Here is a 27,255-nt window from a genome sequence, read left to right as displayed (position 1 = left end):
ATGAAGATGGGTAACTATTCACAATAGGAGAAAAACCCCCAAAACAACCAAACATGAGCAGAGCTGGCAGAATTATTTGTTAAATCATATTAAAATACATCTATGGTGTCTTTTCATTTGTGTACATATGACAGCTTTCAGGGGAGAATCCATAAAAAAAGGGAATGGGAAGGCAGGACGGAGAAAAGGCTTGTCTGTATGGATGGCAACACACTGATGTTTCAGCTCAACTGCATTTGAAACCCGAGGTGAGAACATGAAAGCAGCCTTTGGCAAATGTGGCTGCTCCTGCCTGCTCCAGCAGAGGGATGTGCATGGATGGGCTCCAGGCGGAGGACACAGCCCGTGCACGCTACCGGCGCTGAGCTCTGCTCTGAATCAAGGAACTGGCAAACAGAGCTGGACTGATGCTGTGTCCACACAAGCCCTTTTCAAGTTAAAAGAGGACTACACCCCAAATGCTTCCTCCATGAGTGAGTGAGTGACCCTTTGCCATTCAAAGACACTCAGCAGAGAAATGCTCTTGATTCCAAGTTTGCCCATCCCAAGGACACAGAGCCCTATCCTAGAAAAGTAAGGTTGATAGCAGATGGGTGCTAGACTTCTGTCAGAGCTGCATTTTTACAACTCTTCAAGTGAAGGATTTTACTCGAGCATCAGGATTATTCATTTAAAATACTTTCACTGAGATCCCGGGAAAAAATAAACTGGTTTTACTCGATTCTTTAACAATGAAGATGAATTGTTTCCATACAGCTTTACACCACTTCTTTGAAGGAAAAAGAATCTTTTAACACCACAGGATGGACTTCTTCTTTACTGTCTTGACAGAAAGCTGAGGTCATGACATGAAACCTATAGGGTTTGCCAAACAATAGAATAGTTCACTGCTTGGAAAAGCAGGCACAAAAAACCCCCTATGGGAATTGCTCAAGTATATGCACCAACACAAGGAGGTATCCCAATACCCAATCAAAATGTCAATGTCCCTTAACTTCCCCAGCCCTTCTCATTAAGAGGTGAACATTGCACCCACTTGTCTGAAATACAGTATTTTTTGCACATGGTTCTAGAGGCAGCTGCAGTTGCAGAGTCCTGTCAACAGTTTAGAATAAAAAAGTTAAATTTAGAGGTATGTCACCTAGTTTTATCCAGCACACTGCAGATAAAGAAAAGATCAAAAAACACGTTTCACTGAACAGGTTTACAGTTGTAAAAACATTATACTTTTACTCTTTCAGAAGGGCTGTGCCTTTTGGTGATTGAGATGCTGGCTGCCATCAGTTGAGGGAAGTTACTGGTGCTGACACTAAAGAAAAAAGGCTTGCCATTGATTCAAGTATCAATGTCTGCAGACTCACTGTCGCAGGAAAAGGAAGACAAAACTTGTGCAACACCAAAGCAGCCTGTGGTTGGTGAAAGCACTGGAGAAGGATGGCAGCTGGGTGAAGATATTTTTGATTTAAACCTTCAGAAGAGAATTAATGATAGGTGAATGCATACCTCCAAAGGTCTTTACACAGATTTCTGAGCATGCTGCTTCTCCTACAGAGCTCAGAGCCAGGACTGAGCAATGCTCTTCTCCAGTTACAGCTCCCATTGCCAGTACAAACTAATGGCACAAATTGTGGAGAGTCTGGTGACCAGCAGATACATGCAGAATACAGTACTGCAGCTAAACACGTCAAGCCTCTTAAAAGCCTAACGGTGACACAGATGACCAAACCAAACATCTATTAAGGCCATTTAAAAATTAATGAGTTACTCTCTTCTGGCTAATAAATGAACCAGAAAACAATAACAACCTCCCACTAGACCAAGACTTCCAAACCAGAAAACTGACAAGAACCATACAGACATTTCACGTGACTGACTTCAATCCTTTGACAGTCCATTTATTCCTTTTTCCATTGCCAAAAAATATACATACACATACAGCTTACTCAGCAGCAAATCTCCCAGGTGCATTGAATGAGCAGATGCCTTCAGGTTTGCTCTCCTTGGCATGACACACATGATAAATTACATTTAAATTTAGAACTGGCAAGTACAAATCCTATGGCTCAGTTTCAAACCAAACAACTTGGCACCAAGTTTAAAAATACATACAGCTTATCTGTGAGGTAATACTGTATGCACTGAACAACTTGAAGACATCTGTACCATTTAGGATTATAAATTGAGCAGCCTAGGTGTTACCACTGTATCAGCTTACTTAAAATGGAAGTCAGAGTACCCTGTAAAGTCGAACTGTGGACAGCAGCAAATGATTAAAATACATAAGAAACTTGTAAGGTGAAAGCAGTTTATTTGCATTTTTTATGACAGTTCAAGTGTGAAGGTGTTATTTCATGCTATTTATGTATGGGAATGTAAAAATCACACGTGGTTTAAAATGGATAGAAGACCAGGAAGAACAAAAGAAAAAGCGTAGAAAACCTCAAAAACTGGTTGACAAGGATCAGCTTTGGAGCATTTTGGCCAGTCTTCCTCTGCTGGAAGCTGTCACACCTGAAGGGTCATCCCAGGAATGAGTTTAAGAGTAAATGTGTGTATACATATATATACACACACTGAATCCTGGGCTAAGCACCTTCCTTCTTTGCTCAGATTAACAAGGAAAAAACCCCTCAACCCACATGCATTTTTTATGCCCTATTTATTTTAAAAGGTAGAAGTTCATCAGAATGATCTGATGGAGCTCTCATCATGAGCAAATGTTTCACAAGCTCTATTGCTATGAAAATTCATTTACATCACATACCAACTGATTAGGCTACTTCTCATCAGTTATATTTTATCTATATACTTTAAGTGGCAATTGTGTGAGTAACAAGCATTCCACTGCTTCTGGCTAGATGAATGCACTTGATGCTGTAAGATGTTACACATTCTGCAAAGCCTGAGGGACAGATACAGAAATGGCTTGATTTATCTCTGCCACCTTCCCAAAACAAACACAGTAAAAAGAGCCTAACTACTTCTAGCTCTCTGCTGGCTTCTGTAGAGTACTTACTTGGAGTTATGCACACAAATGCCCTTCTAAAAAGATGAAGTGAGAAAGCAGTAACTGGGCATAACCTCAGTGGGTAACTCTGCACAGGAGCACCAGGCAGCAGTGGGCTCAGACGCTGACACCTGGCGGCTGTTGGGCCAGGGCTGACACTCACACAAAAAAAGGACAAATATTCATAACAAATCTCTCACAGGGAATTTGTAACTTGCTTACTGGGCTCCTGCTAAGAGAAAAATCACTCATTTGTTCAAATTTTCCCTTGTCCTTCTTTTTAAACATCATGCACAACTGAAATTCTATCAAGTGGAAGAATGAAGGCAGTCTCTGTACGCAGCATGTACACTTGTCCTGGCAGGCTGTGTTGACACAATGAAAGCTGACTACTTGTATGAAACTCTAAATATTAGAGTTTAAGAGAATATTGTAAGCTTTTATACCTGGCAACTACAAAATAAAATAGTCTGCTGTCATGCAACACTTCAACTATCCAAACAGATATAATTTATATAACTTAATGCACTATTTTCTCCAAAATTCTTGCATGTATTCAGCCTTAGATACAGAAAATATATTGATCATAGCTGTACATACTCTTTAGCAACTCTTCATTTTAACAAACTTTTACAGTGGCTATGACAAACTCATTTTGATGAGGTAGCATTTGCAAGAGCCCTGTGCGAAGACATGTTGAATAGTTTCTGGTAGAACTTTTTTGTGCTTAGACAGCGGAAGACACTGGTGAGAAACAGAAGACTGACACCTTTGTGCACTTCATAATCAGTGGCTGGCAAAAGGGGAAGAACAAGTGACTGAACAAATTCCGATTTGGTGAAAACTGGTCCAATGTCCCCAGCTCTGAGATCAATGATACTGCATTAGTTTGCTTTTTTCTCCCCTTAAATAAATACAGTTGAATGCACAACACATCCTCAGGCATGAATACTTATAATCATTAATATAAAGTCTCTTTACCCCTATTTCTCCACCATGAAAGCCAACTAGATAAGTCTTTGGGCTTATTCAGATCTATTTTCTGTGAGAAGGGCCAGGAAATGAATTTACAGCTATGGTGCATTTAGCTAGAATTTATGATATGTTTCAAGCTACAAATAAAATCCATATTCCATCGCTTCCTTATTAAAAATAAATAAAACACATAATTGGAGACTAACTGAATTATGACAATTAAACATGAATTAGAAACACATCTTTGGTTGTATAATATCTACTTTAAAATGGTTACTAAAAAAAAAGCTGGAGTTGCAACACAGCATAGAGCAGAAGCCTATCCTCAGCAATGCTATTTTGTTACATGTCCAAGCACTTCAAGAAGAAAAATTAGGAAGTCAAATTCATTGGGAGAAAGCAAAAGGCTGCATGTAATCACCATATACATCTAGGATGTGAAAATACAAATTTAAAATTTTGGTAATAAATTAAAAACAAAAAAAAGCATATGTTCAATTGTTTGGGTTCTTTTTACAATTCTGTATTAAGACAGATCCACAGAAGTAACTTTTATAAAAATACAACATACTGCATAAGTTTTATTTATGGATTTAATTTATATACCACAAATACTGCTTTTAACATAAATACAATATAATACATTTTTCTTTATGTAACTGCTGGTGTTCACTTTGGATTATGAACTGAATGGCATGCTGTGCTGTCAAAACTTTAATAAAATGAGCTCTAGTTAAACTTCTCCAAGGTATAAAATCATGCAAAATCTACATCCTATATGATACAACCAGTACAATAATTGAAGCCAATAGCCTACAAATAGCTTGGATCGTCTGAGTTTGTTCTTGAAGTGTCCACACGTCAGTCATAATTTTCTTTAGGCAGAAAGGAGGAATTTCAGTTTTGTCTGCAGAACGTCATCACTGAAAGCAGCACCAAGGTGCAGTTATCAGCTCACAAATCCTCATTACCCAGTGCAGTTCATTTAGTCCATAACGACAAATCCGGGGTTAGGAAGTTTTATGTTTTCCTCCTGTGACTACTGGTCGTGCATATTCCACAAAATCATCTATTAGAACAGGCCATGCTCCTACAGAGAGATGGAGAAATTAGCCTATGATTATCAGTAATAAACTGGTGTAGTCTATAAATACAAAAGGTTAGAAGTTCATCTTGACATTTCTGGCCTAGTCTAGCTTTAACAGGCACATGATAAAATACTTGAAAAAAACCCCACACCTAACTAATAAATTCCACATATGAATCTCTTCTCGCAGCAATAGTTCTTAAGACCAAAATGTATTTAAAACATAGAACTCCAAACTACAAATATAAACACAAGCTGATAGCAAAACCATGACATTCTTATTATAGCCGTTCATATCTTAGGACTTATTTCTGCACACATTCCAAAACAGAATTAGTAACAGAGAGTAAACTGCATTTAGGGTGGCAAAAATGTTGTACAAAAACGTTGTTCCACTCAGAGGTCTGTAGCGTGTAACATTCAAATAATGTGCTCTATCATGGTGTGACTGCATCTTTACTTCTGTTTTCAAATTACAGCAAACCAGTCAACCTTCTTATCACTACTATTTTGGCAATAAGTATGACACTGTATTGGCAGCTGAAACTTTAAGGGTAAACAAATTAGGACACGAGGTAACAACATGTTCTCTTGTTCATTTATAGCAGTATTTTAATTCTGCTGGGCCAATTTTTGAAGATATTCAGGTACTGCTTACCTTCTTCATCATAGTTGGACATATCATCCGCAATCATATTTCCAAAATCTAACAAAAGATTCCAAGTATCTTTTGGAATTGATCTTTTATGATGTTCCTGTACAGAGTAATAACAGTACTGTCCGGTTCAAACTACTTTCAAATTCCACAGCAGTATTTTATATTAATATATACAGAATTATACCTATTACAAACATTTCTTTATCATAAAAAAAACCAAAAACAAACAACCCCCCCCACAACAACAACAAAAAAACCACCAAACCAAAACAAAAAACCAACCAACCAACCACAACAAAAAAACCCCACCAAAAAATGCCCCCCAACCATCTGAAAGAGTTCCAGCTTGCTTCTTTCTTAGATTGAAATATTTTAAATATTTTTCTCAACTAAACATTCAGGTTAAATACTTCTTCTAAAGTAACACACTTTAATACCAGATTGTAACTCGCAGATTTTTCTTCAGTTACATCTACAAATTTGGATGTTCTAAAGTGTATTAAGGCAGTTAAAACATGAAATGTTTTCAGAAGCCCTCCTGATGAAACTGGTGATCATTTGGTGATTCAAATAAATATACTGCCAAAACATTTAGAAAAAAAACTACAGAAAAATATTTCAAAAAGTGTACACCTTCCCTATTAAGCACTTGGGGACAAAAATGCAGAAAGACTTTTTATTTCTCCTAAACTGCAGATAAAAAGATAAAATGAAGAAGAAAATCAAGATAAATTATATATTATATAACGTCATTTTTTGTAGTTATATAGACATGCAAATGTAGAAATATAGATGACTGAATCGGGTCTTTTACAAGAATATTTTTGAATTTCTAAGGTTTCATTTATTTACCTTTACTCCACTGCCCACAGATTTGCACTAGTAATAAGAAAACTGCCAAGATTAGTTCACAACTATTAGCTAAAAAATTAGTCAACGTGATTATTCAGGCAAGAAATTTTGTTGAAAATGGAAAGTCTCTTCATGTTAAATTCTGGTATGACTGACTTAAAAAGACCCAGTTTACGCATTAGTACTGCAAAAGGCAGAGTACGGTAAAATACATGGTTGACAATAATCACGGCTGTATTGAAAAACCAGCGGCACCAGTTCCATCTACCATCATGGCTTCCTTTCATGGAGGGACTTTCCTAAGTAGGAGGACACAGGATTAAGCAGAACACTCTATCCCTTTGCTGCATCTTTTTGCATTCTTCTAAATTGGAAGATCATCAAAAGAAGATTTAATTTGGCTTGATTTGAGACGATTTTATATCGGTTTTCAAAAAGGAAAAAGTTGGAAGAAATATAGAGAAATGCCATCTTTTTCATACTGGAAGCACACAGCCAGCAAAAGCCAGATTATTGTGGAATACGATAGGCAGTAAGGAATAAAATACATACTTACCAACAAAAATTTATTCCAAAGATCTAAAAATTTAAACCTTCCTGACAAGACTAAATTCCAGTATGCAATCGCCATTTCCAGATCTGCAAGAGATAAAGCAACATGTAAATATTGCAGCACATTATAAGCAATAAACCCCTTCTGGTTAAACTATTAAAGCTACATCTAGTATATTATGACACAAATAAATAACACTCCTTTAAAGTCACTAAAAAAACTATAAGGAATTGTTTTCTACTCTCCCTGACCCAAAAGGTAGAAGACAATCAGTAACAGTGTAAGTTTTGTGTTTAACATCAAAGTCAATAAAACATTTTTGTCAACATCCACCAGTGCCAGATTAAAGCTACTTTCAATCTCCAGAAACAGAACAGAATACTTAATGATAAATTTCTCTCCAAATCAAAACCGAAAAATATATACACACGTGCACAAACGTACAAATATTGATAGAAACAAACATTTAAATCCACAGATGTCAACTCCTCTTAATTTATCACATTTTGGACACACTTGACTTTGAAGGGAATTTAAGGACATCAAGGGATGAAAAAAGTAATTTGTTTGTGGTGTTATGATTCTACAGACCTCCTTACAGCAATAATTCTCTCCTTCTGGCATCATTCAATAGACAAACACCTACACCCAGTACTGAAAATACGAGTCCAAGAAGTCAGCCCTAATTCTGCATCATGACCAGTGATCTGAGAGCAGGGTTCAAGGAAGACGCAGCACTGCCACATCTTCCAGCAGAAAGGCAGAAGCAACATTAGATGCAGCTTAAGGGTAGAAAGGATGTTTCCTCCAAGGCCTGTTTTCATCCTCAGCAGCTCACCATACCCACCGTCTTTGGTGCTTGCTCCTGCAGGTAACAGCACTAAGTACATGGTTACTACTGGGCAACCATAAAATAAGGCACAGTCTTTCTTAAATCACAGAAATATTTCAGCTTGTGCTTTCGGTATAAAGGAAGTGTAAAAAGAACATGAAGCTTAAGAGAAAGTACTGTGATAGCACATGAAACAGAAGCTCAACCTGCACCTACACAAGAAGGAAGAATGGTTTTTGAAACTGTAAATATCATGCTACAAACCAAAGGACACTCTGTCACCTGAAATCAAGCTTCACATCTGAAAGAGATGTTCCAAATTTTAACACAGCCAAGCCCTAGAGTCCCTGTTTCAACAGGGCTGGGGCCTGGATGAAGTGCAGCAGTTAAAGATGGAGAGAAACACAAAATGCCTCAACCTATCTACACATGGACAGTGCTGCCGGTGTTTGTCCTACTATGATCACTGCTCTTCAGTACAAAACTTGAATTATGCTCTAATAAACTTCTTCAGTTCTTCCTGTCTATGCCACTATGCTCATTTTTCACAAAAAAAAAGTAAAAAAAGAGAAATTAATAGCATTACTTGCTGCTTAGATATGCAGATTAATTATTCTTCTCTGTTATCCCAAATGAAAAGCAAAAAGAATGAAAAAGGAGAAACTTAAAAAATCTTAACAGTTTCTAAACTTCACTGTGAAGTAGCTGGCTTTGATCCCACTCACTCAGGCTTCTTTATGAAGACTCAACATCTCCAAGCAAATCTTGCAATCTACCACGTGACAACTTCAAGCAAAATGCATTTTGAAGAAGTAGTACCTTGAAAAGTTTATACTTCTGATGGAAATATTCCTTGGAAAAAGGAAGAAAGTATAGGTAGGGAAACAAAGATGATTAAAAGTGGCACAAAAGAAGAGGTAAAAGGGAAAGAAGAGAGAACACTTGCTTGGTTTTTGTCAAAGTCAGTATTATGTTAAGGTGAACTTGATTATTGCAAAATTTTATTTAACACAATGCATGTGAAATACTGTCTTAAGCTGACACTTGAGAGACACCGTGTACATGTGTCTGCCAATGACTTCCCGTGCACAAAGACATGGGAGTTATTTGCTGTAACATATGAGAAATGCATATCCCACTGAGGATGCCGCTCTGTAGTGGATGAAACAGGTGCACACTGGAGCTGCTCTTCCCGGTTGGCACAAGGAGGAAAGTTCTTATCTCAGTAAAATTTGCTAAAGTGGAGAAAAAAAATCCAATCTCACCTGGTTCACTGTAATCCCACAAAGCCATCAACTAACACAAGTGTTATTTGAACACATGGACTAGATGGGACTATCACTTTTGGTAGTGGTGCCAGTTTATGCAGTTTTAAAGTACATGAGAAAATTAGGCCTTCAGGTTTGCCACAATCTCAGGGGATATTCCTACACTTCTGTTTGAAGACAATTCCCTATCTAGGTTGAAAAATTTGGCACCAGTGGACAAAAAAAAGGATTTTTGTGCTTCAAAAGGAAGACCTGGTTACAGAGTTCAAATTCTACATTAGCATGCTGACAGTAGTATCAATAAACATTAATGCTGTGGATCTGTTACAATTAGTGCTGCACAGACAGATATTAAAAAAAGAGAAAAGCCCTTATGGCATTAGAGTTCTGCATCCCCACAGGAAGATGCTTTTACAAGGCAAAAATTCCTCATGAAGTCTTAGGAATAACTCTTTCAATGCTGTGTAGATATGAAGGCATCATTACAATAAGAATCAAACTACGACTATAAAATAAGCTGGGTTTTTTATACCAAAATATATGCTACCCACATGACAGACCAATAATATAAGTTTTATAAACAGAAAAAGACAGATGCATGGATCTCTGAAAACACTTAGACAATGATCAGTTTAAAAGAAACTTCACTGCTAACATCCACGTTCATATCCAAAGCATAAAACTAAATAAAACTAAATGGCTAAAGACCATCATAAAAATACCACATCATATACCATCACTGTACATTATATAGTTTGAGCTTTCCTTTCAACCCAAAAATATTTTCAGTGTCAATATCTAATGAGAGTTATATATCATGGAGACTTAAACAATCAGTTTTTTTCAACCAGAAACAGTATTTTGTATGCAGTATGTTCTATCCTCAAACCTTAACCTCATTCTAAATCTGCTTTAAAAAAAACCCCTCAGCCTCTTCTATCCTGATTGAACAGAAAGCTTGAAGTGGTAACAAACAGCACAATTAATGCCGAATGAGAAATACAGGCTATATCTACTTTTAAGATTTGATCAAATGTTGATCTTGTTAAGAAAGGAAAAAAATCATTATTACATAGCTGCCAAACAAGACCTGTTAGTACACTCATGTTTGAAATGGATAGAATATTATCATTAATTCACCTGAACTACTAATGTAGCTTTTCAACACTGTTGAAACTGATGCACAGGTAAGAACAATGGAAACTGATGCCAATCTGTCTCAACAACAGGACTATTATACCTGCCTGACCAACAAGCATCAAGTGAATAGCTGCAAGTCTCAGTGAGTTAATAAACTCCTAGTTTCTTCATTTCTGAATGATTTTAAAGAGTCTTCTTTGGCCTCCAAATTGCTAAAAACACAGACACAAGAATTACTTTCTACTTTCCTAATCAGGAAAATAACAAGAATATACCATGAGAATTAAACCTAAAAATACTTAATTGAATTGCCAAAAGCTTAGAGCAAAACAGCCTGTAGTTGCAACTGGAAGCTCCCCCACAGAAGATAGGCAGAAGAGAAAAAAATGAGTAAAGGAGGTGATACAAATACATATCATGGCTAAACCCGGGATCTAGCTGAGCTGGATGCACTCACCTCTGCCAAGACGTAAGCAAAGAGCTTCCCAGTGCCCTGACTTAGGGGACAGATAACGCACAGCATCAGGCTTAAGTGCCTGTGGTGGACAGGAGGAATAGCAAAGCACAGCACATGGACTTCAGAGGAGCACTGCAGGAATCCAGCAGGGCCTGGCTGTGCTCACTGGCTCTGTCCCAGCATCTGCCATGCTGAAGCAGCCTGATTCCCTGCAGAACCTTTCACGTTTATCTGTTTATCACCTTAAGCACAAAAACAGATGGACTGCTTTGGAATGCAAGTAAGACTTAAGAGATGGCTATCTGAACACCCATTTGAGAGGATCTTAATGAACTTGATCATAGCCAGTTCAAAAATCCTTTTGTCTTTGCAAGTCTCTCCACGTACCATTCAGATAAACTACAACAGATGACTTAAAGTTGACTGGATATACATTTCCCAAACAAGGTCCAAACAGGAGTAAAAGAATCAATGAGGCATTAGTAGAACTGGCAGTTATGCCACATTTTTACTGATCAGAGCACCTCTTCTATACCAAGCTTCTCTTAAACTGCTGGCATTTTCAACATGGAAAATGTGAACAAAAATAAAGCAAGAACCATACACACAAACCAAGGTCACTGGAACACCTAAAATACAGCATTCACTGACCTCTTTCAAAATAAATGTAAAATTCATTTACAGACCACACTCAACTTCTTCCATGCACTCACTCCTACAGATTGCCTATGAATCTAATTCTTCACTGAAAGGGGAGGACACCTTGATAACTAGGCTGGGGGGAGGGTGGGCATAAAAAAAAAGGAAACAAAATAGAAAGAAAAAATATCCTTCCCTAATGTCTAAAGATCTCTTCAAAGAATCTTGAGATACTGCTATGATAAAAGCCAAAGTTGATGTTGCTTCAATTAAAAAGAGTATATTATACTCATCTGCTTATAGGAGAGGAAACCTCCTTGAAGTCCACATACCGGATGCAAAGATAGTCATTCTTCTGGTCTTGAGGGAATATTTGATTCAAGTCTGAATGCCCTCCTCATCTTTCATCTCTTGCTTGATCCCAGGCAACTGGCAGAGAGAAGGAAGCACAACCTTTTGAGCCAGCAAGCAGACGAAGGGATCACAAAGAAGTGATGAAGGACCAAATCAGCTTTTCGTTTCCATTTTGGAAGGTGAAGACCATGAAAGAATGCATTAAGTTCCTCCCTGGGGCTGAAACAAACTGTAATAAACTCCTGAGCATGTTTTTTTGGGCTCAAAGCGAGACCCAGTAAGAGAATCACAGCAAGTATCAGGTTCAAAAAATGAAAAAAAAACAACAAAACAAACAAAAAACCCAAAAAACCACAAAAACCCAGAAAACCCCAGAGACAGAGCTAAGACCTCGTTTTTGAGCTTGAAAGTGCCCACAGAAATCTGAACTGCTCTGTAGACAGCATGACAAAAGACCTATAATCCTATTCTTTAACACACTTACCAACAAGAGCTAGATACAAAATTTCACTCAGACTGCAGTAGAAAAGCTGAACCTTGGGAGCAGAAGGCAAGATAAACCTCTCCAAATCCACACCATGCAAAACTTAAAGATTTATTGTACTATATACAATAGTAAGAACATGAGAAAGCAGATTAAAGACAGAATCACAGTTATCCATAATACTTAGTTGTAATGTCTCCTGGCAAACCAGATTACTTGATAAACTGCACCTCCAAAATATAGAGACAAAATGCAAATCAAGTTTAAAAAAATCTATATATTATGTACTCCAGGTCCAACATGCAGCCATTGAGATGGCACTGCTGTGTTGAAACTTAGCTGGTTTTTTTTTCCTTAATTCTGTCCACCACTTAGAGAGTCAGTCTTAACAGTTATAAGCATCCATTGTCTTCTTTGATAATGATCAAATCTATTCAGATGTATTTGAAAGACACTCGACAGTTGGGTGCTGAGCAGCATTAATCAGAACATCATTTTCTGCTTCAAGATCATCATGGCAGAGCTTATGCACTGAGCTTTTGCCTCCTGTATCTCACTCCTTACACAAGATATCACCCTGGGGGACTGCTAGTACTGTCACTTCTTCAAACAGCAAGTGTCCAGACTGGAGCATTCTACTTGGTAAGGCTGAGCTAATAAAAGTCATTGTGAGCATTCGAGCTGGATGAGACTATAGTGACAGAAGTCCTGCAGATACAAAGAGAAATAAAAACTCCCAACTGTCACCACATGAACTGTGGAAAAGAGACTCCTATAAAAGGCAGTCCTATTTCTAGGAATGAGTATCGGTGTACCGAATTCTGTGTCTATTTTAGGGAATGACAGAACAGATGTAACTTAGTATATTGGAGAGAATTTTTCCCGTCTAATTACATAATGGCAGAATTTCTTGCATTGGTTTTGAGGGGAACTGGAGAAGAAGAAATTAAAAAGCAAGGGAAGATAGGCTTTTCCAAAAATAAAGAAAACACAAAACTACTCACCCACTCCTACCCTCCAAGACCCTTTTCCTGGAGCAAAATCCCCTCTGAATTACAAAAAGACAGCTGTGTGAGGTATTATCAAAGTTTCTCTATCACCAAAAAAATTTCTAAGAAGGGTTTCTGTGCTCTCCACCTCCCCACCTTACAAATGGCAGCTGGTGTGATAAAAGATACTGTGACCTGCTGATGATAATAACTCCAGAAAGCCTGGAACACACAGAGATTTTTTTTTTTTTTTCCAAGCTCTGTTCCAAGCAAAAAGATTCAATGAAAACTGACAGTTATTTCAGAAAAAACTTTTAGAAAATCAGTCTTCAAGCACTGCTGCCCAAAGTGAAGCCAGATCCAGTGAAATTCACCTCCGTATGCTGAAGCAATCTCAAATTGCTTCCTACCGTGTTTGAAACTTCATAAAGGTCAAAGAATTCTGGAAGAACCTCAAGCTCTCCCTGCCAAACTGGGAGAAAGTAACTCATCCAAGTGGGTCGGTCCCGTATCTAACACTGCCCAATACTTCAGTAACTCAGATGATATAACAAAGAAAACTTCTGTTAAATATGCAACCTAGACAAAACCTCAAAAAAGTCTAACATGATAGAAGGATTAGGATTCAAAATTATTTGGACAAAGTAGAAAATCACTTGGCAGTAAATAAGGAAGATTTCATCAAAGAGAAATGCAAAGTCACAGTGCTAGTGGGAGTAATCAACTGCTGAAATATCAGATCAGACTTAACTGGGTACATTGCAGTGCTGCAGAAACCCAACAGTAAAACAAACTGCAAAGAGTATCAAACTTAAGCAAACTCGAAAGGATGCAAAACAAGAAGCAAAATATCTAAGACACACGGAAGGTATCTGGCTTGTTTGGGTACTACATGACAAGAGAAAATTAGATCAATTTCATTGCAAAGGAAATGAGAGTCGGAAGACAAAATTCCAGTATCAGAGAGCTAGGGGAGAAAATTTATCAGGGTCGTTGGGTTACTCAGTCCAGAGACTAAGTGAAGACACACACGTAATTGCCAACTATGTAAGAAGTCGTCACTCACTCTAAGGAAATGCATTCTGTGTATTTACTTTGGCTAGTTAAAGTATTAAATTGGAAAATTCAGAAAAAAAGATTTAAGTTATATGCTAGAAAAAGAAAAAAGAGAATCTAATGATAGGTTTAAGGAAACATGGACAAAAATGTATGGAACCTGCCATGAAAAATTTAAGATTCTATTTTGTGAAGGCAATGGCTCTCAAACTTGTTAAGCCAGAGGACCAGTACAAATCAGATCTCAAATTTTATTAATACCTATCAAAACTGAAAAGGCAATTCAGTACATATTGTAGCATACCACAGAGCATTTGGTTAGAAAAGTGTATGGAGGAACTGGTTTAGGTGGATGTTGATTCTGTTTAGCACAAGGGAATACACTATATAAATATTTCTTTACCTTTTAAATTTAAAGACCACCTAGCATATTAAAAAGGAACTCATAAATCACTCTTTTCTGGTGTTTTTCAAAGGAGAGAGGACAATAAATAAAGTAATAAGTGTTGCATATCGCTTCTTAAAACAGCAGATACAGATTTTTAAAAAAGTAATCTGAAATGATGGAGCAATGAACATGACTCATAACCAAAGCACTGCTACTTGAACATTTTAGAGATATTTCACTCATTTCTTATAGCTTCAATATGCTAAGATAAACAAGAAAAAAAAAAAAAAAAAGAAAAAACATTGTGTAAGTCTGTCTATCACAGGCACATTTCTGGTAAGCTCTAGTCTCAAGAGTTATTTCTGTTAAAAAAAAGATGTCCTAGCACTTAGCCTGAAGGACCCAACAGAAGGAGTTTAATTACGTGCTCTTTTATAAAAGGTTTCTATTAACAATCTGCTAAGAATATGGATTCCTTGTATGTCACTATGTTAAACTGGTTTAGTTTTCAAATAGGCACATTTATAGGTGTCCTAGGTTACAATGTAAGATGTGCCCAAAGTATGTATTCTATCACCATCTACATGAGCTGTTGAAACTAGGTTAGGCAGTGTTTCTTTTGCCCCCTCCCTCTGGACTACCTTCTGTTAATGGCCCATCAATGCCCTGCTGCATGACTCAGAGATAACTCCCTCCAGGAGCTATCTCTGTTTAATGGGCAATCAAGGACCCATTACAAGACTGATAAAATGATATCAGCCCATTGTGAGATGCTCCACCCAGGGGGAGGAGCCAAGCATTCCCACCTGGATATAATCCGGCATTTGGGACAGCACAGGCAGCCTTACCCACTGGATTCCCAGAGGACAAGGTCTACCAGACCTTTCTACGGGAACACTGCTTCAACAAGACCACTTCATCTGGATGGCTACCACCACAGTGTCAGGTTGTATTCTGACTCTGTCAGTGATCTTTTGTACTATTGCATGTGTTTTGTTTTATTTTATTTTACCTTTTTTTTCTTTCCTATTAAATTGTTTTTTCTGACTTGGAGTATCTCACTGGTTTTGCCTTCAAGCCAGCACAATAGGTCATGTGCATATCCAAGAATCAAATAATATTCTTTTAGCCTTCAGATCAGTCCTCTAATCAATGAGTACAATTACCAGGCTTGGTGATTTAAGCTCCCAGCCTAATAAGAAAAAGCACTAGTCTGAATACTTCAGAAAAACCACATTAAAATATTCTGCAACTGAAAATTAGGAAAGAATTTCTAGATTATTTTCACTTCATTAATTCAAACCATTCACTTTTATCCTTTACTTGACACAAACTTACATACCTCTGAGTTTCCTCCAAGTTACAATTCACCAGAAAGACTTTAAGGCAAGCAGCTTGGGCAGGAGCTAAGAAGCATCCCATACTGACTGAATGTCATCATATGTGCATGTGGGTAAGGAGGAATGGTCATCACTGTAAGATGACCTGGACAGGGCTAGGCAGAGATTTCTAACAGCTCAGATGGTAACAAATCTAATTATTCATTCTGTTTAACTATCTGGACTTAATCAAAGTAAAGGCTCCAAAATGAATAAGACAGCAACAGACTCTGTACATGGCTGGTATCAATTCCTACATCTCCTTGACAATAGGCCACACAGTCATTGGACACAAATACTGAACAACTCTGGAGACAGGGTACAAGATGGACAGTTTCTCACTCTCACAAGAGAAAATATGTAAATGTATACAGAGAAGAGGATGTGAAATAATAAAAAAACAAAACTAATAAAACCCAAAAATTTAAATCTGTATTAAATATAGCTGAAGCAAGTAGAATGCTCAGCTCATACAGGCACTCCAGTAAAATAACAGGATTTTCTTCCCTGGTTACACAACATACTGCTTCCTTCTGTTATTATTACAAGCACCTACCTGTAAACTTACTTTTTTCCCTTCACCTCTTTACTCCACTATGACTGTTAATCCCTGTAAAGATTCCCACTCCAAACCTATACAGTGCTCATCTTTATTTGGGTAAGTTACCACTGGCCTCACTCACTCAAAAATGTCACATTAGTCCATGTGTTTGCTCAATAGTCTTTCTACTCAACCTATGGTGATCAAAGAAATATGGGGTATCTCCACTGAAGTAAGAAAAGTGGCATCTGTTTATATTTCTTTACTATCTAGAATCATCTTAGCAAGACCAGAAAAAGTCTGATGACCAATGCCACCGGTATACCGCCATGTAAGAACTAAGTACTAGAAATTAAGAGACTGTAAATATTATTGAAATCAATAATAAATTGATTCCAGAAAACTGAAATCAGCAACAGTTCCCATCAATTCATCCCACAGTTTTAAGTTTTACTTCAATTTTTTGCACTTCTTCCTTTCTCCTGTTAATAGTTCAACTCATAGTGCAAGAAGGAACATTGGTACTTTCTGGCAATAAAACATCTTTCGTACACAACAGAGAAGACAGACTTACAGATGAAAGGACCCCCAATACTGAATAAAAAGAAATAATGGAAAACAAGTCAGTTTCCTCCTCATGTCAAACAAGCAGCACATTCAGTTCCAAATCTGGGCTGGGCTGCCTCCCCTCCTCACTGTTCATACAGGCTTAGGTGAAAAGCTTTTGAAACGTACTGCCCAAGCTCATGAGTTTCATGTTGGAACGACACAATTACAACACAAAGCTATTTGTAATACTTCTTTAGGTATCCCATAAATCCCAACCTCAGCTGTAACTGACTTACCTTTCCTGCAATTTGAAAGTACTAAGCTTTGTTAATGAAGACTAGCTGAGGGACTAGCATTCTAACCAACCTCACGGAGCCACTACAAGACTTCTTCATTTTTGTGTCAGTAAAAGTGGCACATGAGCCATGAGAGAGTGAAAGATTAAATGAAAAATAAAACTGCTGAAAAAAAAAATGAAGAAAAATATAAACTGGCTAAAAGTTGTCCATAGTTTAATAAAAAAAACAACCAACAACAAACCCCAAAAAACCCAACAACAACAAAACGACAGCAGGAAAGACAAGAGTTTATTGAACAGGCACACCTGTTTGAGGTCTAAATTGATATTCTGCTTTCCCAACAGCTCTTGAGAAAAGCATTTATCAACTTTCCAAGTTAACTTAGACACAGATTTAAAGTGGCTATGCTCAAAAAGAAAAAAACCCCAAACCCTAAAAAAGGGGTTTGTCCTCTCACATGCACCACAAAGAATAGGGATGATGGTACAGTGCTATTCTATATACAAAACATTAATTTCTTCCTACACAGTATCCTCTGAAAGTGGACATAAACTTGAAAAGAATGGACTTCACCTCACTATTTCTTTAATCTATTCACAAACTAAAGATTTTTGATTTGAAGAAAAAAAATGGAATTTAAATAACGTATCAGTTTTACTCCAGCAATACAAGGCATGGATTGGGATAAATCTCAAACTTCATGAAGAATAATAGTTTAATTATATATGCTTGTTTTTACTCGCTAGTTTTAAGCCAAGTCCATAATACCCTTTTTCTAAACTTTACAAAAAAACTAAGCTAAAACTAAAAATTTTAAGAAGAACAGTAACTTTTGCCCAGCTTTCTCCCTCTTCCTGAGCTGATATAGACGCATCTTGTTTCAGTTGCTCTTAACACACAGAGCTCACTAGCTCAGTAATTTTTCAAAAAGAAATTTGATAGGTCTCAAAGAACTGCAGGAATTTCTTTTGACAAGAGGCGAGAGAATGTCAATACTGGCAGAGAACCCCATTAAATTATCTGACCAAGGGGACATTAAGAAGAGATTAAATGAAAGAAGATGGGAAAGAGAAGTCAGTGAAAGAAATTAATAATGAATTTACTATAAAATTGCCAATGAGAATACTGTAGTACTGGAAACATTTGGAAGACTTCACCAACTGCAGACATTTTCTCATTTTTCTTCTACTTACCTAGACCTTTTTGTCCAGGATTTTTAGCAAAGTTAAAAGTAAACTGATAAAAATCTTTGAACTTTGCTGGATCCTTTAGCTCTTGTTCCAGTCTTGGCAATAGAGCTTTTAGCTTTTCTGTGGTGTCACACCTGTTCAAGAGAGATTACATTATTTGCATATACTTAAAATTTCTTCCTACTTTCCCCCCACCTTTTTTATGGTTTAGTTTAAGAGCAAAACAGTACTTGAGACAAAAACAGATTATCTTTGTGGACAGCATTCTGAAAACCGTAAATGCTCATGTGCCTTTACTAAAGAATTTTAAGTGGAACATTGTATACAGGCATCCATTAGCTATAGAATGCAAACAGGATTCAGTGGTTTAACTTCTTTTCTATCTCTTTATGAATTTCTGAACAGATGCTATTCTGTTCCTAAAGAACAGCCAAATCTCACGGAACTCTGCTATTCCTTCCCCCGAGACAGATGCTGTAACACAAGCATGTGACATTTTGCTTTAATCTAGACAGACGCTGCTTATTCCCCGCTCTCCTTGAATAAACAGCTTTACACTACATTTTTACAGTTCATCTTAACATCTGAGGACTTTCCAGCTAAATGAACTATTATTTGCAGTCATTCTGTCCCCATCATAGAACACTTGAGAATAAAACCGAGGAATAAAATGAGCCTTGAATGATAGCTTGAAGGCTGGCAAACTATTTAACAGCCTGGCACAGGTAAACTAAGACACAATCAAGTTCCTGAAATTCTGACAGAAATGCATCCCTGAAGAACACCACCAAAGCATTTTCAGTGAAAACATCTGAGCTGACAAGACACACTTTTAAGAGGGAAAGTGCTTCTGCCATAACGAGGCGTCAAATGAATATTCAATGTTTACAGGACATTATCAATATTTTGAATTGTACCTAGAAACTCAAAGTGAAGCAAACAGGTTTCAAAAGAAGCATCTATCCCCACTAACACTGTGTATTTGAAAGCTCTCTCTAGTTAAATGTCTGTATTTATTCTAAAGATTCAAGAAAAATTCTATTAAAGGATGGGTAACTAACAACATCCATAAAATGCAAATGTAGTTTTAACTGTCTTGCATGGCACAGATAAAATCAAGTACCTTTCTGGCCTCCAGCAGTACCTGGTGGAGAAAAGGATGAATCCTGCCAACAGTCTTCAAGTGAGAAGCTCAGCTTCACTGGGACTTGATCTAGTCAACAAATACACTTTTCCACATGCATCCTGAAGATGCTATGTGATCTAAGCCTCAGGGAATTTTTTTCCATTTGATTGCTCACTTGTGTTCATTGCTAAAATCCACAGACACTGTGCCTCCAAGAATGTAACAAAATCATTTTGAATTCTCAGTAAGTGCTGGGGCAAGCAGGCACAGCCATATTATGCTCCCAAGAACAGTTGCTGTTCCAAGAACAGATGGTTTAGTAAAACCTTTTACGAAAAAAAGATAATGCTGGCAACCGTTAAAATAATAGCACAAGCACTTCATTTCTGTCCATGGTTAGAAAATCATAGCTATTCTTGTAATTTCTACCCAAAGCTACCCAATGGGACAAAATAAATCAGTGAACTTCAGATGGTATCAAAAGCTATTTCACCACAACTTCTTAAAAAGGAAAGCTTAAAAGGAAATCAGTAACTGATGAGGTCAGTACCATCAGACTGCTACAATCTCCACTCAAGAAACAACCACCACATTTCCTAAAAGCTGGTCTCAGAAATGTATTGACAAGGTGCCATTGTAAGAGCAAATGGAATTTTTTAGCTACAAAAAACCAGGAACAAGTAAGTAATAAACCATATTTATCCACCCATTTAATGCAATCTGTTAAAAAGCATCATTTGACATCTCTAAATATTGGAAATGCTGCTCCTCTTCAAGGAAAAATTATACACAAAATATTATTTTATGATGATAAATGCTTGACTTTACTGGTAAACAGAGGCAATGTTCAAAGTTTATTATCCAGAATAGCTCCATAATTCAGGAAGGAAATTTTGATCAGGTACATCACAGTTGGACCAATCTTTTCTACTACCAATACCCTCATTTTTATTTCAATTCCTCATAGATATTTTGTACAAATGAAGTATCTAGTATAAAAGAGAGGAAAGTATGGTAAAACAGACAAAAAGAAAGATGGGTCCATTTGCTGGAGGCAAGGTAAAGAATTGAAGGCTCTTTTCTGTTCTATTGCTTTTCTGCTTCAACGCTGACTCTTTCCCCCCTTCATACACCTCCAGTGACTTTCAGTTTTTAACGGCAGGAGGTCCAACTCAAATCCTTAACACAAAGATGCATATGCTTACTATGAACTGCATAAAACGATATGTGAATCATCCATCTGACTCCCTTGCTGTACAGGTAGAAATTATTTTGCTTCTCCCTGCTGTGGTCATTAGGGCTTTGCAGTAAAGCACCAATTCAAGGAAGACAAGACACTACAGACATTTAGCACCTCTTAACCTTGGCACTAGCCTCAACAGCTTTTTAAAGCTTTGTGCAATTCAACTGAAAATGCTTTGAACAGAGACACGGTTTGGGCCTTACATTCTAAACTATGCAGAAATGGATACTTACCCCAACTCTGTCATGCCATCAACAAATTCCTTTTTACTGAATTCACACTGCGTAGCTGCCCTGAATTTCCATGCAACAACCAGAACACTGATACTGGCTGGGTCCAGGCTTAAATCATCACAGAACTGCTGAATCCCATCAATGCCAATTTTATTTTCATCTTGTGGGTCTGCATTTCAAAATACAAAGAGGAGAATTATAATTATCTACAAAACATATTGACAAATACTCATGTGACAGCTCTGATGTGCTGCATAATACAGGTATTCATTTTTTTCATAGCCTTCACAAATGTTTTCACTTGAAGTCTAGATCTTTTTAAAAGAGAATCAGTAAACAGAATAAGTATTCTGTAAACTTATAGAGAAATTGATTTGCAATTGAAGTTATCTGCTAACATCAACTAAATAATTTTGTTTTCCTTCCACAATCCTCTATGAACTGCTTGAATTAACTCAGGAGATGCTGCCTACATTCAGAAACAGTAAGAGTGATAAACACATCAAAATGTGCAACATATTTATATTGGTCAGCATGTATTAAGCTTAACAAAAAAAAAAGCAACCCAACACCAAGTCCAACAAAAACACACCTACCACATTAGACCTCAGATTTATTTTTTTTTTCCCCCTGATAGTGACAAATGGTATCTACTGTATCTACTTAAAGACCACAGTCAAACATTTTAGGGGTTTAATTACAAGCCAGGGAAATCACCAAAACATTGTTCAAACAATGCCTTAGCATAAAAGAATCTTAAGCTAATTAATGCAATTTAGTAGAAGTGAAACATAGTATTTCCCCAGTAGTAGCTTTTTGAATGTCAGTAGACGCCTTATAATAATTCTGTAACAGAACTTGAAAAAGCCCCCAAACAACCAACCCTCTGAACAGTAACTTAGATAACTGGAGAAGAAAAACAATTGAAAACAAAAGATAAACCCACACCTCTAGTTTTCAAAGTCTGAGACTAAAACATTTCAATATCATAAGTTGGGCTATGCAGAAAACCATCTCTTGAGTACATTTAATACAAGCTTCTTAAACTGCTACCATTTTCAACCATGCTATTTTTAAGTCCTGATCCAATAAACTGATTTAAAAAAAAATCAAGATAAAACCTTTTGAATTTTTATTTTAATTCTTAAGCTAAGATTTCTTACTTTTCCAGCCAACACTACAGTGAAAGAAATTGTAAATTCCAGAGATTTGGCAAACAGACTTACATCTATTAAACCAAGAATTACACCTAATTCAGGGACCTTTGATCCCAAATAACAAGTAAATATATCTATTCAGCTAGTTCTAAGACATGTAAAACATATTGTATATTTGGGGAGCAATTGAAAAACTGAAGGCGAGATGTGCACCATCTTGAAATCAGTGGAAAAATTCCGGTGGATTTCAACAAGGACTTTTCACCCCTATCATATTTCACATCATCCAGGCAACCAGTAACAAAAATGCAATTCTTGTTTGGACAGAGTTGCCAGATAAAGAGATAGGAAAACTAAGGGGGAAAAAAAACCCAAAAAAATCAAAACAAAACAAACAAACAAAAACACCAAACAAAAAACAAACAACAACAACAACAAACCCCCAAAAAACCCTCCAAAAACCCACAACCTTTCGGGTTTCAAGTATAGTGCACTAACCTATAGGCTTTGTAGAACGAAGGAATCCCTTACTGTTGAAGGGCCAGTGACTCAGGTTTAAGCCAGATATGAATCAAGGAAAGGTGTCTAAACAAAACTTTTATAGTCTTCTGTCAAACCTTGTGAAAGTTTTTAAAGTTTACAGCGTCAGCGTTTAAGTGCCAGAACTGCAAAGGTGTGCTGCTAACTGAAACACTGACGTAAATTGGCCAGACTTGCTTTCACAAAAGTCAGATAGTGCAGTTTTGCCACTGCTAGAAATCTATAAATACAAATAATATTTGTGATAATCTTCTTCCATTTTAGATATTCTTAACAGCATTCATGGAACTGAATATATTTTTTTGACCCAGCAATCTCCAAGACTGACATTCAAGGAGCAGACAAAAGATTCAAAAATATATATATATTTATATAAATATGCACATAGGCAAATATAAAACAAAATATGGTTCTCTAAGCTATCTCTGGGCTTTTGTTTTTACAAAGAAATTATATAGCAGTGCTGCCTCTTTGTCCCTACACAATTCATTACCACACAATATTGAAGTATTAAAGAATTCCTACACTTAAAATAGAACAGCTTATGTAAAGAAGAACAAAAATGGCAGAAACAGTAATGTAAAAAAAGGGTAAAGTGTACACAAAGCGTGCCATATATTTCAACTAGAAAAGCAGATAAAATCCTAGCTGAATAATGGTTAAGGGTTCATGTTTCCAAACACACGATGTATGGATTTCAAGAGGAGCTAGCAGCGATTCCAGCCTGCACTGCTCCAGCGTGAGCAATGCATGCTCATGGCACATGGCCACAGTTCAGCAAGCGCTGTCACCTGGATCACACATCATTACCTTTAAATGCCTAGCTTTTCTTTCTTTTTTTTTTTAAACAATGATGTAAAATGAAACTTGGAAAAGAAGCAACTCTGCCTTTAGTCCACTTTCCTGTGGTTTTCCCTCTAAGCCTCTCTGAAAAGGCACATCACTTTTGCTGTAATACGCCAGCATGAAGGAATTTAATAAAGGACGCAGTTTCTGGTTTTTTAGTTTTCTTACCTGTTTTGTCACGCTCCTAACTGTAATGTTATCTGAAACATTTTTTATTTTAATGTATAGAAATATTACTGTCTTTGAACAGAATTAATTCTCCCAAATGTTAGCATAAGAACAATATGTATTATTTGCCACGGAAAGATCATCATACACATTTAAGAGCAGCTACTGGGGAAAAAAAAAAAAAAAAAAAAAAAAAAAAAAAAAAAAAAATCACCTAAGTTCCATAATAAATTTTGCTACAGTATTTGACAGCTTGCACTTCTTCCTCACTATTGGTTTAATTTTCTACTTTTAAAGTCTACAGAAATCTCTACACCAGTACAGATCATTAAGAGAATTTAAAACCCTTTTTCATTCATATATTATTACTATAAACATGTATCGAGAAGCAAATGCCAACAAGCTTTACTTAAAACTCCTTAAAAATGGTAGAGGGAAAAGCACAAAAACTCCTCACACAATATAATTTAGAATAAAATCAAAACAAAATCCACAACAACAACAAAAAACCCACAAGCCCACCAACCAAAAACTCCCCAGAAAACTAAACCTTACCTTTGTATCGATTATACAATTGTTCTAATTTCTTCTTGTCTACTGAATTTTTCATGGATTCTTTGCAGTACAAGTCTGGATTCTGGAAGTAGTTGTCTGTTGCCACTTCTAGTTTCCATTCATTCTGTGTTAAGCAGTATATAGCAGTCCTTTCACCAGCCTGGGTAAATGCCATAAACTGGCGGACCTTGTCCTTCTGGGATGATTTAAGCTTATGCTTTGGGATGCAAAAGAAGCAGGAAAGCCAATGAAGCTAATCCAGAAGTTTGTTTCAGCATTCTACTACTAATGCCTATCTTTTAAAGGTTTTAGTTTTCTTGTTGATGACAACTTTCACTTCAGAATTACAGGAAGACAAAGCCTTGTTCTTCTGCAGTTAAACAGACAGCATTTTCTTCTGAAAATTGAAATGACAGCATCTATATATACATTTTTAGCAGCACATAGTCTGTCAGCAACAAACTTGTATTTCTGCTGTATTGCTCACATATGCTGACGTTTTTTCTGGTCTGTAACAGCAGTAAACACAAGTTTCGTCATTTTACAATATGGTTATCTTCTGAAAGATATGCCTAGTGGTTATAAAAAAAAGAAATTAAAAAGCTGCAACTTACAGATTCTCAAATTCTGTATAAGTCCTTCATATATGGAGAAAAAATATACAAGAGTTTTCCTAATATTTTCTTAGCAACAATTAACAATGCAAAATTTAATCATTCTAAGTCATCAGCTGAAAAAGGCAGAAGCATTTCTCATACAATTATGTTATAAAATATTGCCGACATAAGACAAAAATAAAATAGATGAAGTGGACATATTGGAAGCTACTGAACGTTACAATGAAACTCTAAGATGGCTGTAAATGTCATCTAAACCTTTAATTAAACTTTGAAAAATATGCTTATACTACTAATACAGTAAACAACAAAAAAGCCTATTGCAGTGGTCTACAAGAACTAATATGATGTTCCTCCCAACTGTAGCAACCATATTGAGACAATATCCCTAAACATCTGGAACACCCCAGAGGTAGGAATGGGCATTTTACAGGGAGAAGATTTGCTAGTAACATATTTTAACATTATTCCTTACATGAAGTTGGAACCAGAAGGAGATAGCTTAAATCAAACAATGTTTTTTATTATATTCTGTACTTTCCAATTTTGTTAAACCATACTTAACACATGTTCTGGGCCAACAATTAAGCTGACAAATTTGAATCAATTCCCCACTGCAGCTTAAATCATCAGGTATACCGGAAAAGTTACAGGTTCCTTAAAAGAGAACTGAATCCTGATCTAGTGAGCGGTAAACACGGGACCATCTTTCAGTTTAATTTTTATCTCTTGTACCCACATGGACATCTTGACTATAGATGGTCCTGAGACAAGAAACACATCACGTAAACAAGATAAGGATTTTGGTATTTCCTACAAGATTTTTCAATCTAATATAAGAAGAAACGTGCTGGGTTTCATTTTATACAAGAAACGCGTACAGTGGGAGGAAAAATGTGCAAAATATAACTACTGCATACCTTGGTAAGTAAATAACCAATAATCCTTTGGCTGCAAGTTCCAGCCTGCCTCCAAATTTTCATGAAGGTTTATCTATGGGAGTCTCTGCACCTAGATCTTCCCAAGTTACATAAACTTCTTCTGGGCAACAAACTTAGCGATAATGACTTCAAAACAGAGGACTCTGCCAACAACGCCAAAGCAAGCCCCACATCCTCTTTCAAGCCTAGTTATCGCCAGGCATATTTTCTAGCTTAATATCTAGCGAAACGAAACCCTGAATTATTTGAAGCGGTAAGAAACACACACCACTCTCCAGCCCACTACCCTGCCACGTAGCACGGCTCCTACCGCCAGTGCCCTGCGGCGGGAGCGGCGGCCGCGCACCGTCCCTGGGGCTCTGGAGCTGCTGTCCGCAGCGTGACCCCCCGCTGGTGGCACCCGAACGAGGACGCGCACCCCGCATCCACGCACAGCTCAGTCACGTTCCTGGAGCCCTGTCCCAGCGCTGATGGCACTGCACCGCACACCCCAGGGAAGCGCTGAAGCCGCTGCAGAGGCACCGGGAGAACCCTTCCTTCCCAAAACAGCCCCGGCCGAGCCCGCCACCCAGACCCAGCAAGGGAATTTGTACCGCACCTTTCCCAGCGCCTCAGGCTGCACCTGCCGCGTCCCGCGGCGGGGAAGGGGCCGGTGGGAGCGAGGGACTCGCAACTCCGGTGACCTGCCCCGCCAGCCCCGATCCCAAAAAAGGGAAAGGTACGCGCCGCGCCGGCTGCCTGCGCTCGAAATACCCGCGGCGGGGCCCGGCCCCCTCCCTTCCCCCGCCGCCCCCGGTGACCTTCCCCGCTCCCGGCCCGGCGGAGGCGGGAGAGCGACTCCGCACGGGGGGTGCGCGTCCCCGTGTCCCCGCGCCGCTCGTCCTCCCCGCCCGGCGCCTCCGCGGGCAGGACAGCGGGACTCAGCGCTGCGGGAGGTGCGGGGGTGCTCGGCTCGCCAGCCCGGGGGTTGCCTGGGGGTTGTCCGAGGCTCCCCCTCCCCCGTTTCGCCACCTCCCCTCCCCCCCGGCTCGCACAACCTACCATTTTATCACCGGCGCTCCCACCAACTTCACCGCCCGGCGCCGCCTCCCGCGCAGGCGCGCACCGGCCCGCCCGCGCCGCCTCCCGCCGG

General features: G+C 37.9%; 1 protein-coding gene across 5 annotated transcripts; it reads right to left on the bottom strand.

Moving 5' to 3' along the window:
• Positions 1-1,863: 1,863 nt before the first annotated feature.
• On the bottom strand, positions 1,864-27,216 carry DCUN1D2 (defective in cullin neddylation 1 domain containing 2). 5 transcript variants are annotated; one of them, XM_040054876.2, is made up of 8 exons: positions 26,722-26,848; positions 26,103-26,343; positions 24,566-24,782; positions 21,300-21,468; positions 18,701-18,831; positions 7,136-7,218; positions 5,728-5,824; positions 1,888-5,072 (listed from the first exon to the last, which is right to left on the bottom strand). In XM_040054876.2, the coding sequence occupies exons 2-8, from the start codon at positions 26,163-26,165 to the stop codon at positions 4,993-4,995; spliced, it is 840 nt and encodes a 279-aa protein (XP_039910810.1). In that variant the 5' UTR covers positions 26,166-26,343; positions 26,722-26,848; the 3' UTR covers positions 1,888-4,992. The 5 variants fall into 5 exon arrangements, with proteins under 5 accessions (XP_039910813.1, XP_039910810.1, XP_039910817.1 ...); XM_040054879.2 differs by lacking the exons at positions 26,103-26,343; positions 26,722-26,848 and adding an exon at positions 27,165-27,216 and having other exon boundaries at positions 1,864-5,072; XM_040054883.2 differs by lacking the exon at positions 26,103-26,343 and having other exon boundaries at positions 26,722-26,886.
• Between the last annotated feature and the right edge of the window lie 39 nt (positions 27,217-27,255).

Source organism: Hirundo rustica, chromosome 2 (genome assembly GCF_015227805.2).
Source record: "Hirundo rustica isolate bHirRus1 chromosome 2, bHirRus1.pri.v3, whole genome shotgun sequence".
NCBI lineage: Eukaryota > Metazoa > Chordata > Aves > Passeriformes > Hirundinidae > Hirundo > Hirundo rustica.
The sequence above is the reverse complement of the archived record's forward strand: the minus strand, read 5'-3'. Positions and strand labels throughout refer to the sequence as shown.

What these genes read in the sequence shown, in the direction of transcription:
- DCUN1D2 (XM_040054876.2), bottom strand. Translation starts at nt 26,165, where the DNA reads ATGAAAATTTGGAGGCAGGCTGGAACTTGCAGCCAAAGGATTATTGGT. An exon ending in ATTGTATAATCGATACAAAG is followed by an intron (nt 21,469 to 24,565) that starts GTAAGGTTTAGT and finishes TTTGAAATGCAG; the next exon opens with ACCCACAAGATGAAAATAAA. An exon ending in GTCCAACTATGATGAAGAAG is followed by an intron (nt 5,073 to 5,727) that starts GTAAGCAGTACC and finishes ATCTCTCTGTAG; the next exon opens with GAGCATGGCCTGTTCTAATA.